The sequence below is a fragment of the Mytilus trossulus genome, chromosome 12 (genome assembly GCF_036588685.1).
Source record: "Mytilus trossulus isolate FHL-02 chromosome 12, PNRI_Mtr1.1.1.hap1, whole genome shotgun sequence".
In the NCBI taxonomy this organism is placed as follows: domain Eukaryota; kingdom Metazoa; phylum Mollusca; class Bivalvia; order Mytilida; family Mytilidae; genus Mytilus; species Mytilus trossulus.
The window spans coordinates 55,493,637-55,512,434 of NC_086384.1; the positions used below are offsets into that span (position 1 = coordinate 55,493,637).

At 32.2% G+C, this 18,798-nt stretch overlaps 1 protein-coding gene across 2 annotated transcripts; it reads right to left on the reverse strand.

Moving 5' to 3' along the window:
• Positions 1–7,484: 7,484 nt before the first annotated feature.
• LOC134692883 (uncharacterized) lies at positions 7,485–18,305 on the reverse strand. 2 transcript variants are annotated; one of them, XM_063553502.1, is made up of 6 exons: positions 18,215–18,305; positions 17,386–17,481; positions 14,314–14,415; positions 12,115–12,207; positions 11,947–12,012; positions 7,485–10,413 (listed from the first exon to the last, which is right to left on the reverse strand). In XM_063553502.1, exons 1-6 carry the CDS (start codon positions 18,297–18,299, stop codon positions 9,539–9,541), a joined length of 1,317 nt encoding a protein of 438 aa, XP_063409572.1. In that variant the 5' UTR covers positions 18,300–18,305; the 3' UTR covers positions 7,485–9,538. The 2 variants fall into 2 exon arrangements, with proteins under 2 accessions (XP_063409572.1, XP_063409573.1); XM_063553503.1 differs by lacking the exon at positions 14,314–14,415.
• Positions 18,306–18,798: the final 493 nt, after the last annotated feature.

The window sequence follows — 18,798 nt, forward strand, 5'->3', positions numbered from 1 at the left end:
TACCGTCGGGGACGAAACGTCCACCAGCAGTGGCATCGAACCAGTGGTGTAAATAGTTATCAAGGTTCCAGGATTATAATTAAGTACGCCAGACGCGCATTTCGTCTGCATAAGACTCAACAGTGACGCTCATATCAAAATATTTATAAAACCAAACCAGTACATAAAAGTTGGAACTATCTTTATCTTATCTTTAATGTCTGAAATGAAATATTTAATTATATTTGAAAATAAAGCAAAACAACAGGAGCAAATGAAAAAAACAAAACAAAATGTTTTCTACATGACAATGCTTTAAATGTAACCACGTACTAACATGAAGCCGACGTAAATATGCATCTAAATATCGACTCTATGTTTTTTCTTACTGTTTTCAAAAATACTTATGTATATAATATATATTACCAGATTGCCTACACCACATATATTCAAAAGATTTAGTTTTTAAAAATATCACCTAAACCAACATGAAATTAACTAGCATTTTGAATGAACAAATAATGAAGTGGTATTGTTATCCACTTGTTCTGAATCAACCCTGGTTAATTATTGTTGAACATTATTCCCGAGCGTATCATCATCTCGTACAATACCTCTGCTGTAAGTCTCAGATTATATAATCAGCTGAGTATGCACCTTTTTGATAGTACAATAAATTGTATCACATTTTGTTAATATTTCGACTTCAATACATTTTTGACGAAGACATATTTACGTACGGTTGAATAATCTCGATAAAATAAAATCCATAAAAGTAGTTTACTTTCATTTTCCAATATATATGGCGATGCATATTCCTTTTCTATAATATAATTCCATAATATCTGATATAAACTTTAATATGAAAATCCAACTGGACGGTATATTGCACAATACACTATGTGCAACATACACTATGATTGAGACACCAAGCACTTAATTAACCTATTAAAGTTAATATAAAACAGCTTTATTTTTTTTTATTAGCAATACAATGTACTTTTGTCTGAAGCACTTAATACACGATGGTCTTGATGTATAGATTATGCGTACTGATGTTGTTTATCATCTTAACAACATGATTTACTGTTCTTTCATTTGTCTTTGTTCTATTATTAATATTACTTTTACTGTTGAATGGTTTTATGTGATATCCGTTTGACGTGGCTCGGTACTTATACATCTCGTCAATGTGTGTGTATTGGCTTTCATTTTTTTGTGGTTTGTTTTGTATATGCGACTCTTTATATTTCTTTTGTTCTTATTACGTGACTCTGTACTTTAAAAGATCCCGTCAGTATTATGTTGGTCTATTATATTTCATTATGATATATTTCTATTATGAATTACTATAGACGTTGAACCACAAACATCAAAATCATTCAATAGCGTAGTGGAATTAACTATTATTGGAATCTCATAAATTCTACCTATAACTTTTGGACTAGTTTAAATCTCGGTCTATTTCTGTAATTTGTTCTTACTACTTTTGATTTTTTCACTCTGTACGCTTACATTGCCTATGTAAATTTTAAAACTGTTTGTATGCACATTGAACGACAAATTTATGTGACGTATACAAATTTTATGACGTCAGACACTCAATTCAATCCATGTGTTCGTAGATAGATGTTTTTGTGTTCTGTTAAATTGTCCCCTTTTAAAATTGTGATATACCAATGTGATTTTTCGATGCTGTCCAGCATTTTATGTTTGCCTCTCTCCGCAAACCGTAATATCAGCGTTGAAAACACAAATGTTGATTCTTCTACTGTACTTGAATATAGTCGTTATGATAGAGGATCAGCACGATCCTGTTTTTGTGGAAATAATTATACTAATTTTTTATACTTAATGTTTGATGGAGCTTGTATTGTCTACCTTTCTAATGGAGAAAAGGTGGAGGAATGTGGTGATAAGCACCATTTTAAGGCCCTGAAAATGCAAAACTTGGCAATTAGATTTTGAATATATTGTGTGTATGAAAATGAACCTGTAATGTTATTTGGACACTTAAGTCACATGTAATGTCATAAACATCACATACTGTAAAGATAAACTTGTATTCAAAAGCTCGTATCATAATATTAATGAAATACAAATGAATGAAGAAATGTGTCTGAAGACACGAATGCCCCTACAAAAGCTTGTCAAGTAAAAAAATGTGCATAACTCCGGAACGGTTAGTGACTCCCAACCCACAATGTCAAACTCAGTGTTTTGTAGAATTGTCTGTAAGTTTCATATAATTTGGATGTTAGAGTGCAGAAATTTTATAAGGGTTATAACTCTAAAACGGTTAGTTATTGGCTGTCCAAAATCGAATTCTGTCTCCTAGATATATTTCGTAGCATTGTATATGATTTTTATGAAATTATGTATGATGCAAGCTTAGGTAGGTGTCCGGGAACTAAAATGAGACGGATGGAAGGACCAACAGAGGGATCGGCAAGGGTAACAGTTAATGTCCACATTGCCTAAGGAGGTAAGGGGAGGGGTGGCGTTAAAAAAATATTTTGACACTTGTTTAAGTTTTGTATTATGTACAAGTACCTCATGTGGTCGTTAATTCAAAATAAAAATAATTTCATCAACGAACTTAGTATATCTTTACATATTTATGCATATGCAACAACCCGACATAAGAGTAAACAAAAAAAAGTAAAAACACAAAAATACTGAACTCCGAGGAAAATTCAAAAAGGAAAGTACAAAATCAAAAGGCAAAATCAAAAGTCCAAACGCATCAAACAAATGGATAACAACTTTCATATTCCTGACTTAGACCAGGCAATTTCTAATGTAGAAAATCAGCCACGAATGTGTCTTCAACACAGCAAGAAAATCCCGCGCCCGGAGGCCGACTTCACCTAGCTTCTTTACAAATTAATATACACTTACGACAACACGTTCCTGCTGTAATGTCCGTCAATGAAACAAGAACATCACGAACATTGTGATTTGTGATTTAATGTAACCAATCGGAAGTATTTTTCTTCTGAAAAAAAATCAATCAAAATGGATACTATTTTATACGCAATGGGCGTATACTTATTATCACAGTATAATTTACTTACACTTCAGATACTTCAATAATTCTTTTCTCGTAGGACGTGTAGTCAAACAGGGTGTGAGTATTCAAACATTGTACTTATTGACGTTTTTGATAAAAGATAAAGTATAACCATGTAGTGTAATACTACATGATATTTAAGATAAACTGCAAGCTAGATATACAATAAATGATAAAAATCTCGTTATTTATCTATAATTGTCCTTGTATTTTTAACAGATGTACATTTTACACTTGATACATTACTGTATATTCATCGTCAAATATGATGTTCTTTTAAATTTCATAGTTAAACCGGAGAGTTTCGAATGACGTAATATACTCATGTGTGTTCATACATGTATCACAAGGGGTTCTGCCTTTATTTTTATCTGATGCAAAAAGTAAAAAAAATATAACTCTAAACGGAAAGTCCCTAAGCAAATGGAAAAAGCTCAAACATATTAAACGAATTGATACTAATACTGCTATATCTCTGACTTGATACAGGAACTTTGTTATGTAGACAATGGTGGTATCAGCCTGGTTTTATATCTAGCTAGACCTCTCACTTGTATAACAGTCGCATAAAATTCCATTATAGTGACAACAAAATGTAAATAAAACAAACTGACATAATAGGTAAAAATGTCAAAAGCCGTGGTACAGCAGTTAACATTCGGTTATAATCTTTATAACTATAAAAATAAACAAATCTGTCAACGTAGAAACACAAAAAGACATATAGACAAAGCACCTTCGGAAATACGATAGACAAGAATACAAATATTTACTATAGCGCTATAACACAATGACGGGATGTATAAGTACCGAGCCATGTCAAATGGTTATTACCGAAAGTAGACAGTAAAAGTAATAGTTTACAAAGACAATTGAAAGAATATTATAACAATTTATTAAGATGATAAACAAATTTCTTTTCTGATGTATCAGCTGCAAGCTCTACAATACCGAATGCGTTGGGTAATGTATATCCCATATGCATGTGGATTTGGTATATTGCTTCTAAAGCGGGTGAAATTGCTAATTTCACAATAAAAATAGTCATTGTCATTTTTGCTTAATTTCTTTTGTTACCTATTCTGACAGATTGCGATAAGACGTGTCACGGTACTTGTCTATACCTAATTCATGTATTTGATTTTGATGTTATATTTGTTATTCTCTTGGGATTTTGTCTGATGCTTGGTCCGTTTCTGTGTGTATTACATTTTAGTGTTGTGTCGTTGTTCTCTTATGTTTAATACGTTCCCGCCGTTTTAGTTTGTTACCCCGATTTTGTTTTTTGTTTTTTTGATTTATGAGTTTTGAACAGCGGTATACTACTTTTGCCTTAATCTGACATCAGGCTTGGACTTTTTTTGAACTGAGTTTACTGTGTATATTGCTATGTGTTGTTTTATTCTACATTGGCTAAATGTATAGAGGGAGGGTTGAGATCTCACAAAACATGTTTAACCCCGCCGAATTTTTGCGCCTGTCTCAAGTCAGGAGCCTCTGGCTTTTGTAAGTCTTGTATGTTTTTTAATTTTAGATCATTAATATGTTTTGGAATTAAGTGTGACGTCCAATTTCACTAACATAGTAAACAATTTTATTGAGGGACCAGCTACAGACCACATCCGGGTGCGGGATTTTCTCGCTGCACTGAAGATCCATTGGTGGCTTTCGGTTGTTGTCTGTTCTTTGGTCGGGTTGTTATCTCTTTAACAAATTCCCCATTTCCATTCTTATATTTTATCGTTTGTCATAGATTACGGTACTGATATGACCGCTTGAGTCAAATTCAAAGCATAGTCAAAACGTGGGACAGAGGAAGCCGAATCTGTTAAATTCGTTAATTTCTGATTCTTGAGGATATTAATATTTCTATTTTCTTCTCTTATCACAAAATATCCCGCAGTGTATCCCAAAGTAATAAATTTATAGCGTATGCCACCATTTTTATGTTGAATACATTAATTTTTTTTCTTGTACATGTAGACGAATTTTCAATTTCACATGGAGAATGGGGGTTTACAGGATTAAACATTCAAACATTTTGATAGAACTAATATCAGAGAACTATCGAGATTTAAAATATCCAGAAATATTTAAGAGTTTGTAGAAAATCACATATGTTTAATACTGCTACGGGAGTAAAGAGTAACACAGTATTGCTGAAGACCCTCTTTCACTGTGAATAAAATCTTTGTCAAGCTGATGGACAACTTGTTTGTCGAACATGAAGATGAACCGGCAATTTTCTTTTTTTCATACGGAATTTGTTTGTCTAAGGTATCAAATACAAACAGGGCAAGTCCTCCGATTTGCTGTTCAATGTAAGGTGTATTGAAGCAATCAAATGTATCCCAAAGTAATAAATTTATAGCGTATTACATTGCCTATGTAATTTTTTAAAACTGTTTGTATGCACATTGAACGACAAATGTATGTGACGTATACACATTTTATGACGTCAGACACTCAAGTCAAATGATGTGTTCGTAGATAAATGTTTTTGTGTTATGTTAAATTGTCCCTTTTAAAATGTTTATGCGATGATGACTGATGTACCCATATTTTGACTATTTTATTAACTGTGACTGTTTATTTAACGCATCATGTAAATATAACGGAATTTGATGAGACTCTTATTAAAGAGAGAGGGTTAGCGCTATAGAACCAGGTTTAATCCATCATTTTCTACATTTGAAAATGCCTGTACCAAGTCAGGAATATGACAGTTCCTGTCTATTCGTTTTTGATGCGTTTTGTTATTTGATTTTGCCATGTGATTATGGACTTTCTGTATTGATTTTCCTCTGAGTTCAGTATTTTTGTGATTTTACTTTTTATGCTATAGGTTTGAATGTGGGATTACATTAGTGCTTCTATATTTCTTATCCTTTGTCAAGACAATCAGTACGATTTACATACAAAGAAAATATTATTTTGAGCTTTGTCCCCAAGAACAACAACATTCTTATCGTGAAGAGATGATAGACATTTCACAGTCTTGTTTTCTCTTGAAAACGGACTTTGGTCGATCATTCACACAGTTTTTACTACTTATGAATGAAAAGTTTTATCAGAGACCTGATTACGTTGACCCATTCTGACAAAGTGTTCAGGTCAACGTCTTCACGTTTATTCATAGCTTTATCACAGTCCTCGGTTAAACCCATACTTATACGTTATGGTTTCAATTGATGTGTTTGCTTTCTCTAGACTTAGGACTATGATAAATCACCTTTTTAGATGTTCATGTTGAATTACATTCAGATCCCAATTGATAACATGGCCTAAAATGCTGTAAACATAAGGCGAGTGGGAATAACTACATGTGTGATGTTGTTTCTAGGTTTTGTTCACAAGTATGGTCGTGTTATGCTAGCTTATAATTAAATTATTTAGGTACAATGGTTTTGGTGTAACTGTAGAATACAATAAGAACAAACTGATTTTGAAAATAAAGTGGATTTTTATTATCCTTATGATACAGAACGTTGCCGATGTTGATTGCATCAATTCATCTATTGGTTTACAGAACAGGAAGGCTTTTTTTCTCTCCCTTATATAAAGGTTCCGATCTTACATTCTTAAAAAGACAAAGAAGAGATACATCTCAAAGCATACTGACCAATCTGTATATTGAAAATGCATTTATACATACATTGCCAATTGCAAATCTCTTAATCATTTTTGAAAATAAACTAGCAGTGAATTTTTAGTTCTAATGATATGTGACCCTAGCGGATGATGAAGATCTGATAGAAGGTCATCAAAGATTCTAGAAGGTGATATAGATTTAAAAGACATTAGGCCGATGGTAATGTGTAAGACCGTAGCTACGGCTGTGTCGAAAGTAGTATTGAATAAGCCCATTACAATGTTAGTTTAGCGACTTCATTGTTGATGGAGATAATACCAACCGTAGTGAAAACACACTTGGAATATCTTAAACTAATAAAAGGGAATTATTACCCATTAGCAGCTGCACTGATAGAGGGGTCATATTATTTTAAAATTGTTTTAAAGGTTCTGCGAAAAGACCTCATCATATTAACTTGAAATCAAAACTTAAGTACACAATTATTGGTGCTAATCAGATTGCAAAACAAATCGACATTACGTACCCTCGAAGACACAATTTATCAAAATCACTTGACAAACTTAAAACTTCTCCCGAATATCGTGAAATAGACATTTCAAAACAAACGGCTAAAAATAAAATCATAACCAAAAATAAATTGGACAAATAACTCATTAAGGATGTTTATCATTTTGTCCGACAGACGCTCGTGTCGTTGTCAAAAATCTCATCGCCCAAGTTCGTAACAAAAACGTTATTAGAAAAATAAAATTGATGATCTCAAAGATTAACCACAGCACATTAACAAAATGGAAATAATCATGTTAACAAAAACTTTATTTGTATAGAAATGATAATAAAGGTAACATTCAACAGCTTAAATGTAAAACGATATTTATAATCTTAATTATAACTTATATACAGTTAACATATATTCTTGTTTAAATACGGTTTACATATTTACCACTCAGAGCTGTGGTGTAGTGATATTAAAGGTAACATTCAACAGCCTAAATGTAAAACGACATTTATAATCTTAATTATTACTTATATACAGTTAACATATATTCTTGTTTAAATACGGTTTACATATTTACCACTCCGAGCTTTGGTGTAGTGGTAGATGCATCGGATACTAACAAAAAGGTTTCTGGTTCGATTCCCGTCTGTGATGAACATTTCAGAAACTGAATTTTCGGCTCTCCCTTGACAACAATTGCGAGTATGGTCTCGATAATAGTCTGTCGGAAGGGGACGACAAATGACTGACCCGTGTTAAGAGAGAGCCATATCTCTTGCACGTTAAAGACACCCTTGTAGATTTCGAAAAGAGCAGGCTAAGGCCGCACTCGCACCCGCAAAGTGGAAAGTGGAAAGTGATTAATATAAGTTGCAAAACTTGTTTTCCAATCCACTATAAATAAATATGTTTAAACTAACTACTTACAAAATTTGAGATAATTTAACACATATAATATTTGATGTTAGCAATTTTCATTGCTTATCAATATTATAACAGTGCAGATTTTATACACTTTATTGCCTTTTGGTACAATGTTTTATTGAAAACAGTGCAGAGTAAACAAACTATTGTCATTTGATATAATGCTTTATATCATGGATAAATGCACTACTATTCTATAATGTAACAAGCAGACTTTACAAACCTAATTGATCATTAATATAAAAAGAACATGTAGTATTATTGCCAATACGACAACTTTCCACTAGAGACCAAAATGACACAGAAATAAACAACATGTCATCATACGACCATCAACAATGAGCAAAGCCCATACCACATACTCATCTTTAAAAGACCCCTAAAAGTGTAAAACGAAAAATAACTCCTCATTAATATAATTAACAATGAACGAGGAACAAAGGAGTAGGTTCGGTAAGACCCCTTTTTGACCCCAAAATATAGCAGTTTTACATAATTGTTAAAATGTAAACTTTTAGTTATTTATTGGACAGAAGAAAGCTTCTGCTACATAAATATGAGGTGTTTTTGACAATACAATGCACATTTATCTGGTACAAGTACCATTTTGTCATGCTAAATTACTGAAATCTTCACAATTCTAACATTTTAGTTAAATTTAGACGTTTTTCGTGTTAAACGAAAGTTACTGCATTCGTGTTCATCCTTAATATTGATTTTTGAGTTGTATTTTATGATAATACATACCATATATAAAGTTTGAGGATGAACACGGATGCGGCAACTTTCATTCTGACAAAACACATCTGAAAAGTGACATTTTTCGACATATTTGGAAGATTTGTCATATTTGAGCTTGAATCGGATCGATTTTAATGACTAAATCAGTTAAAATCGTTCACTTAAACTAATTGATTCAATTGAAATAGACTCTGAAGTGTTTAAAAAGGGGTCAAAATCGTTCGGCATATGAACCTGAACTTCAGGCCAAAACCTACTCATTTGTAAAAAAAGCATGAAACGATAACCACTAAATTACAGTCTCACGATTTTGGACAGACGCAAACATACAGAATGTGACCGGGTTGAACATGTAAGCAAGATTCAAACCCTCCCCTAACCTGGAACTGTGGTGTAACAGTACAACGATTAAACTAACTATAGAAATCAGTTCGGAGACGATTTACCCAGCTGATGGATACACATAATACAAATACAAGTAACAAAAACACAATGTGACCGTAGAATGTTTCATATCGTAAAGAAATGCATTGCCATTCTATATTGTAACAAACAGACATTACAAACTTAATCAACTTTTGATATAATGTTGTAAATCATTACGAAATGCATTATCATTCCATATTGTGGACAGTGCAGGCTTGAATATTGTATTATCCTTAGGTTAATTATAATATGTATCATAAAGAAATGCATTATTATTTTTCTATATTGTTACAAGCAAACGTTATAAACTCGGTTGACCTTGCATAAGATGTTTTATATCATAAAGATATGCCTTATTATTTACCGCATTACTTACTAACAGGCAATCGTTTAATTTGTCGTAATGAATGCCTTTAGCATACACCAACATATTTTGATTTTTCCACGAAAGTAGTTCTATATGAGTAATACCATCAGGTAATACAACTATAACATTGCTGGAATGTTGACAAGTCACATACACATTACCGTTACCATCAGTTGTTATTCCTCTCGGCAATTGCATTTGATCATTTGTAAACTTCCATATGAATTGTCCATACAAGTCACAACAGTATAGTTCATTTTTCGATGGATCAGTAAGGAATAGTCTGTCTGTAAGAGTTGCAATGCACCAGACATATGCCGATGGACAAGCAAATGTTCGGATTAGCTCACCTGAAGGATTTATTACCTCGACCTTCTTCTTTTCAATAACAACGTACATTAGCTCGTCTTGATATGACATTCCAATGATTTCTCCACTGATTTCAACTTTTTCCTTAAGTTCACCTGTTTTGATATTGTATATCATTATATAAGATCTGTATTTTGGGATATTGACAGCAATAGCAAATTCGGTGTCGTTTATCACTGATATACCCCATGAATGTTTAGGAAGTTTCATTTCTTTTTTGTACTTTCCTTCTCTGTAATGGATTATTAACCTTTCTCTGTTTTCTTCAAGGAAAACAATCAATTTACCTATGATAGCACAATGAAATATGATATAGCCTCCACTTGTCCTTATTCGCCTTCTAACAAAATTTCCGTAAATTTCTATTGTGCGAAGAATAGAAGCTGTAACTTGAAGCGGTTTGCCATCCAATGCAAGACCTTGTGACAATGTCGGTGGAGCTGAAAATAATATACAGATTTATTTCATATTGGTTAAGAACTAGCATCTCTTATTGGATAACAGTGGGATTACAAGGGGCCTTAAGACATTATATATTCGTCAGTAATAAACAACATCGGAATTAACAGATTGAAACGTACCAGAAAATTGGTCGTTGAAAGCTTTTACATGTTATAATGTCACTATGACTGGTCTTCACTCTTTCCAATGAAAATCGTACACTCAGTCGCGATAACTTTGAGCAATTTGAATTTAAAATTAAAAAAAAATGTTTCTCAACGAAATAAATAAATCAGAAGTTGTCGTTTTTTTATGTAAAAGAGGGACGAAAGATACCAAAGGGACAGTCAAACTCATAAATTTGAACTAAACTGACAACGCCATGACTAAAAATGAAAAAGACAAACAGAAAAAACAATAGTTTACATGCCACAACATAGAAAACTACGGAATAAACAACACGAACCACACCAAAAACTACGGGTGATCTCAGGTGTTCCGGAAGGTTAAGCAGATCCTGCTCCACATGTGACACCCGTCGTGTTGCTTATGTGATTACAAATCCGGTAAATAGTCTAATTCGGTAGGTCACATTCATGAAAGGGAAGGGGATTGTGTTAACGACGAAAGGAACATATCCGATATCATTTGTGAAACGGTTATTCCATAACGGTCAACCAACTCGTGATGTATACGTGTTTCTCGATTTTTATATAGATTAGACCGTTGGTTTTCCTGATTAAATGATTTTATTCTAGTAGCTTTGGAATCCTTCATAGCTTGTTGTGTGGTGTGAGCCAAGGGTCTTTGTTGAAGGTCGTACATTGACCTATAATGGTTTACTTTTATAAATTTTAAATTGGATGAAGAGTTGTCTCATTGGCACTCACACCACATCTTCCTATATCTAATAAAAGTTTTTAAAGAACTGGTCATTATAGTAAGAATATTGACTGCCCATAGTACAAGGATAACGACAGCGACAGCGATATTGTCCTCGGCTACAGCTCAGTCGTAATCGCTGTCGCAGTCAATACCCATGTGGGCAGTCCATATATCACGATAATGACTAGTTTTTCAACTAATGTTATGGGCATATTTGAATGTCTATGAAAGAAATATCATTTGATAATACTGCCGTATATACTTAATTGATTAAAGATACATAGCACCATTAAAAACTATAATGACAATTTGATATTTCAATCATTTGATGATTAAGAAGCCGTGATATGATCTTTGTTAGCAACAACTTAGGCATTAGGAATATTTTGTAACAAAAAATGAGATACTTATTTTGCATTGAAAAAAAATACCTACAAATAAAATTTTAATAGGGTTGATATGTTTGAAAAACATTTTTGCAAACTTCATAAATCTTATAATTTGCTCCTCTGACATAAGCGATATTTATGTCGATAAAACTAACCATTTGCTATTCAAGATGAATGATTTTACATATGTAAAGATATAGCTATTGCAAATGTCAGGTGTTGGTTGTTTCTTTCTGTTAGTGTTTTGTTTGGACTTACCATCGAATTCAGTATTTGTCACTTTGTCATCAGCTATTTTATTACCCATCAAACTAGTATTCGATTCTGAAAATATAAAAATTTTGTAACGATTTAAGAGATTCAAGTAAATTTGTCAATGATTTTTTTATATTCTTAATTTTCTGTGTTGTTTCAGGTTTTGCTCACCGTTTAACTCAGCAAAAGGCAGCATCTGGTTATCACTTATTGCTGAAATATATGTTTGCTCTCTTTCACTCTCAGTATCCTCCGAACAATTTTCTGAAACATACAAAAAAGACAATTACGTACGCTTAATTTGAGAAAAGTATAGTATTATATCCCAGGCTTGTAATGATGAACTCTTTTTTATATAATTCTGTGCTGATCAAGATGAGTAACATAATTGCTTAACAATTTTCTCTGAATTTATATTGTCTAACGGTTTTAGTGGGAGACATTTATTGGAAAAAGTCCATTCACATATCTAACCAAATATATATTTTTCGCATCACAGGCTAAAAGTTTAGAAATTGACAATGATGGTTGAGTTAAAACAACAACAAAAAACTTGAGGACAAAAGAGATACTGTCAGATTCCTAACTGTTTGTGTTGTGAAGAAATGCAAATAAAGGGTTGCTGCCCACTGACCTTTTGCACTATAGATCTTCATCTTTTATATAAGCTTTGGATTCCTAATATTTTGTTCACGAGCATCACTGAAGAGACATGAATTGTCGAAATGCGCATAAGGTGCAAGAAAATTGTTACCGTTAATTTTATTATTTATGCAACAGCATTAAAGATTTTCAATAAGTGCAGTTAATATCGCCAATTCGAAATCTGTATGACCGCTATCCGAAGTGGGCTGGCCGTTACGACACATCTGATCCAATCGTCTTAGCAACACTCTTGTTCTTCTACTTTTCTCATGTGACCTTCCAAATTCAGTTTATAAGAAGGGGTGGACTAAGAAAAGGCACACGATCACTTTCCCATGTGAAGTAGAATGTGGTTACCATTCCGGAATACCTAATATACTCCCCGGTTTTTCTATGTTGTGTTTTGTAAACTGTTTTGTCATGAGTTTGTCTTGTGGTCTCTTGGTTTTTCTTTGTATTTCTTTTTTCTTTTGATGTCAATTTACTTTTGATTTTTTTTAAAATGTGTTTTTGTTTATGCTTATTCCTTTCTAATATTCACCACCATATATCCCGGTTTTGAAGTCTTCCTGTCGTCTGCTTTTCTGAAAGATTTGTTTTCTCTTTTTCACCCTCATAACTCGTTGAACTATGTTTTTTTTTTTGGAAAAAGGAACTGGTTAAGGCTAAGATTTAAAATCAAGTATACAAACACTATTTTCACATTTTGCATTATTATGATTGATTCAGTTAACCTAATAGTCCAGCGGCTACAAACATATTTAACACAAATCGTGCACATCCTGCTACAATCATACAATTTGGCATAGACCTTCCTTAACTATTACTCCTTTGATTAAAATATGAAGGCATTCGAAAAAAATGTCTCACTTCCGGAAAAAACCAAATGGCGGACATCAATCTTAAATCAGCCAAATACTGAATGCTAGTATGTTAACAGGTGTTACTATCATGCTACTATCATAATATTTGATACAAACCTTTAGTATATTTGACTTTTGGATATGTTATATAAATTAGATGTCTTCAAAAAACCTACTTCTGGTAAAATTCAATATGGCGTACATTTTACTTAAAAAAGCTTATTTTTTAGGGAGATTAATTGACATTTGTTCAAACGTATTGCTACTATCATTATATTGTGCAGTAACCATTATTTGGTGTTTCTCACAGAAATAATTTATATGACACATGTCTTCGAAATCCCTACTTCCGGTAATATCCAATATGGCGGACATAGAAATGTTTTTTTTTAATATTCAACTTTTTAAAAAATACAAAAAACAAACTTTTGGATTCAATTTATCCTCTCTAAAGCAATCATTCACTAATATGTTTTTTCTATATCGTTTACAAATAAACTTCGTCCGATCATCACATTATGTTAAGCAACGTGCTTTTTTTCACTTTCACTCCTTTCAGATGTACATTTGTTTTTAACTTAAATAAAATATTACATTTCTCTTTTATTTGTATCAAGAAAAATATGAACTGTTTATATATGTGTGTTTTGTCCAAAAACGCCTCAATCATCATGAATCGAACATGTAACAGCATATTTTTCCTGTAAATTCTTTATACTCATAAAAAGACACCATTTGTTTTTAACCTTAGACCATTAAAGTTACGAATTTGGTCGACCTTTTAGTACACTTTTGAATTCTGCGATAAGCGAAATCATTGCTTGTGAATCTTTTTTTTCTTCTGTTCTTTGTTTTCCCTTACCATTAAATTCAGTATCTGTCCGTATCTTGCTATCAGCAAAAGTTAGGGTATGCATGTAAGTTTGGTTTTTCAGACTCTTCCTATTCTTCGAACTACGATTTACTAAAAAACAATTTTTCTGTTTGCTTTAATATATATAAAGACAAATATATGTTTATAGTACATGTTTTGTTTTAATATAATTGTACGTTAGTATGCCCATTTTCTTTAATTGTTTCGATTAATTTCTTTTTTTGGGCAGATATAATTTTACTTTTTCGACAACGTTGTGTCCAATTATGTTCCCAAACTTCACGGATTTTGCTATACTTTTTGGACCTTCTGGATTATAGCTCTTCATCTTGTATATAAGCTTTGGATTTCAAATATTTTGGCCACGAGCATCACTGAAGAGACTTGTTTTGTCGAAATGCGCATCTGGTGCAAGAAAATTGGTACCGTTAATTTTATTAAATAGAAAAATACCAGGAGATTTATTGTTTTTAATATTTTAAATATAAGATAGACATTTTTGTTTTGCTATAATAAAGTCAGGAATATGAGCCAGCAGTTGTTATCTAATAGCTCGTTTATATGTAGGGTGCGTTGTCGTTTGATTTTTGTTGCATTTTAGTTTTTTGTTAATTCGTTGTTTTCTTCTAATAGTCGATGTCTTTCCCCAATCGATTTATGACTTTTGAAATTATACTGTTTCATTTTAAATAACCTTTTGCTAAAAAAGTTTTCATTGTGTTGAAATTTTTTGTATCCTCTGTTTTTATAATTCAACGTGATACGTGCTCATTTTCATGACTTTGAAAACGGCAATTTTGTCTCCAATTATGTTCCAAAATTGTGAATATGTTCTTTGCCTCAGCAAGCTATACCTAGAGACATATAGATTCTTACACTGTAACAAGTGTATTACGATATTTCTCCACTCGAGACAGTTAAATTTTATTATTTAAAGCGCGAGGCTTGCCGAGTCCTTTAAATAATAAAATTTAACTTTCGAGAGTGGAGAAATATCGTAATACACGAGTTATAGTGTCAGAATCTGTTTCTCTAATGCTTTTTATCGTTCTTTTTCAAAGATTTTCAGAAAATTGTGCTCTTTATAAGCGACGTCATCAGGCAAGGTCGCCTTTTTTCATGACGTCACAATAGGAAAATTGAGAAGAAAACAAAACATTTTGACGTCATAATCAAATTTCGACTAATCATTTGCCGAGAACAGATTGTTCACTAGTGAGGAGAAATATTTTTCTCACACCGGTCAGGAAATGTGAAAATAGCACAAAAATTAGAGAATTATTACTTTCCTTTATTTGATATGATATAGTCATTCGTTTTTGCCATTTAAATTATTTAATCTTATTTGCCTTTTTTAAAGTTAAATCTCCAGTTAGTATATTTAAGTGAGCATGTCAAATTGATATAGGCTTGTAATAATTTTTTTTCACTGGATGCTCTAGGATCTATTATAACCGATCTTATTCCTTTGGTTTTAACCGGAAGTCTGCCCTTCCAATCGCAGCTTCTAACTATATCTAAAACCATTGAACGATAATGTGAATTGTACTCTTGGCTGTCGAAAAAACGATCTCATTTGATTTACTATGGTTTGCTTACCATTTTGTTTTTCTAACGTTGAATTTTTGATAATTTTGCCTGTTTTTACAATATACATATCGAAATCACCCTGTTTACAATTTTGAGTAAATATACAACACTTTTGTAACGTTTTAGATGGAGGAGATTGTTAATCAGAAGTACCTTTTGCAGTGAGGCGAAACTTTAAATTGACCATGGTTTTGTATATTTTTAACCGGATTTTTGTGACAAAAATGTCGATTATTGATTTGGGGATGTACGGCGGGCGGGCAGTCGGGCAGTCGGGTATCGGCAATCAAATGTTGTCCATGCATTATCTTATGAACCATTCAACCAAAGCTTTTAAAATTTAATATGTTGTTACTGACAACTAAATGAAGGTCAAGTTCAATAAAGGCGATTTTGACTTTTACCGTTGAGGAGTTATGGTTCTTGAAAGATTGAAAAATGGATTTTCCAGTCGTGTCCAAACATTTACGTATGAACTGCTCTACCAAAGATTCCCAAATTTTAATATGTTGTTACTGATGACAAAATGGAGGTCAAGTTCAATAATGAGGATTTTGACTTTTACCGTTCAGGAGTTATAGTTCTTGAAAGATTGAAAAATGGTGTTTTCAGTAGTGTCCGTGCATATTCTCATGAACCATTCAACCAAAGCTTTTGAAATTTTTATATGTTGTTACTGATGGCAAAATAGCGGTGAAGTTCAATAATGACGATTTTACTTTTACCGTTCAGGAGTTATGGTTCTTGAAAGATTGTAAAATGGCGTTTCCATTCACGTTGTTGCATTTAATCATGAACCATTCAATCTCAGCTTTTCAAATTTTAATATGTTGATACTGATGACAAAATGGAGGTCAATTTAATATGGACGATTTTCACTTTCACCATTCATCTGTAATGGTTCGTGTGATATTGCCAGGACACAAATAAATATAAATAAATCCGGTTTGCTGTCGTTGTGACAGCCTCTTGGTTTTTCTTTTTTAAGTGCAAGTTGGTGGTCATATTGATACACCTTTTCAAGGAGGACATATGTAACAACACCCTTATAAAGGCTATCTTCTTTTTTTACTCTCATTCAAAATGTTTTTTTTTCTAAAATAATAAACAAAATTGCAAAGGCTTGATTTGAAATCAAGGTAAATGTATAAATTTCATAACCCTGAAAATAGTATTATTTATCGATTTTTTTTTATTAATCTATGCAAAAAGTCGACTTTAGACATAAGTTAGATACTTAACAATTTGTCACCCTTTGAAATGTAATCGTGTCATGTTTTGAGTGGAAGGCATTCATTGAAAGAGAAGTCCGATTATAAATATTTCAATATGTTGATTAAGCGTTTTGGACACAACTTTGTATAATATTTTTATATTATTAAATCTATTATTTATGAATCTCTTCCGGATTTTTTTCTCAATTGATTTATGAATTTCAAACAGCGGAATACTACTGTTGCCTTTATTTACCATCCAATTCAGTATTTGTCGTCATCTGGGCATCAGATAAGGATGAAAGATGTGGTTGCTCTTCCTCAGGTTCCCCATTCATTGTACTATAATTTTCTTGAAAATAGAAAAACAGCTATTGTTATCGTTAATGTGTTAAAAAAAGTTCTTTAAAAAACAAATATAAATGATGTTTCGAGTAACTATGTTGCTCTTTGAAATGATTGTCGTTCAGGGTTCTGAGTATGGTGAGAAAACATATGTTTATTTATATACTCGTTTGTAACAAAAAAATAGGGTGCTGGGGAGGACTTTTTCGATGATAGTCTGCAGTTTTATTCAACGTAAACCAATTAATTTTACAAATAAACAATGAAAACGCAAGTACTGTTTCGCATAACATTAACAATGAGACTAGAAAACTCCCAAGTCAATTCAAACAGAAAGTCCCTGATCAAATGACAAAATCTAAAACTCAAACACATTAAACAAATGGATAACCACGGTTATATTGATGAATTGCTAAATGCATTTTCTTATATACAAAATATTGGATTAAACCTGCTTTCTATCGAGCCTAACCTATCACTTGTATGACAGTCGTATAAAATTCCGTTATTTTGGACAACAATGTGTGTACAGACCAAACAGACATAAAAGTTAGAAATGTCAAAATAGGTGTACCGAGTCAATATTATTAATCTCTTTTAAAATCACCATAAAAAATATAAACAAACAAAACAAACAGAACACTTGATAAAAAAAGGAAAAGAAATAATACAAAAAACAAAACCCATAATAAAATAATACAATGGCATTTTTAAAATATCAGTTTCTTGGTTTCACTTACCAACAAATGCAGTTTTGGTTCTTGTGTTGTTATCATAAATAGCTGAATGAATCTCTGTGTTTTTTGCTTCATCTTCACTTTCCATCTGGCTGTAACCTTTTAAAACAATTCCAGAATTTACTGCAATAATGTATGGTATTCAAGACATTTGTTATTTACCCATACCTTCTACTATTTATAAAAATCCCTAACACTAGATTATTTAGGAGTTCCCGAGCCGCGTCAAATGAATGTCTTCAAATAAAGACTGAGCAGTAACAGCGATTTTCAAAAAAATAAAACAAAAAAGATACTTCAACACGTTATTAAGCTGATAAACAATGTCAGTACCCAGTAACTATACTTCAAGACCATCCTGTATTATTTGGGAAGTTGTACGAATTATTTATCTAGGTAATTATAATTTCTGATGAACTTTGTTTTAATGGGGAAAAAAAGAGACGCTCTTTGATATACAACTGGTTTATCGACGTTCTGCTCAAACACTAGTGACGTTTTCAAAATTCTTGAATACCGAATAATTTGGGAAATATATATCAAATATGCAGGTAAAGTTGGTAAAATGCTTCTAATGTGGAGGGGAA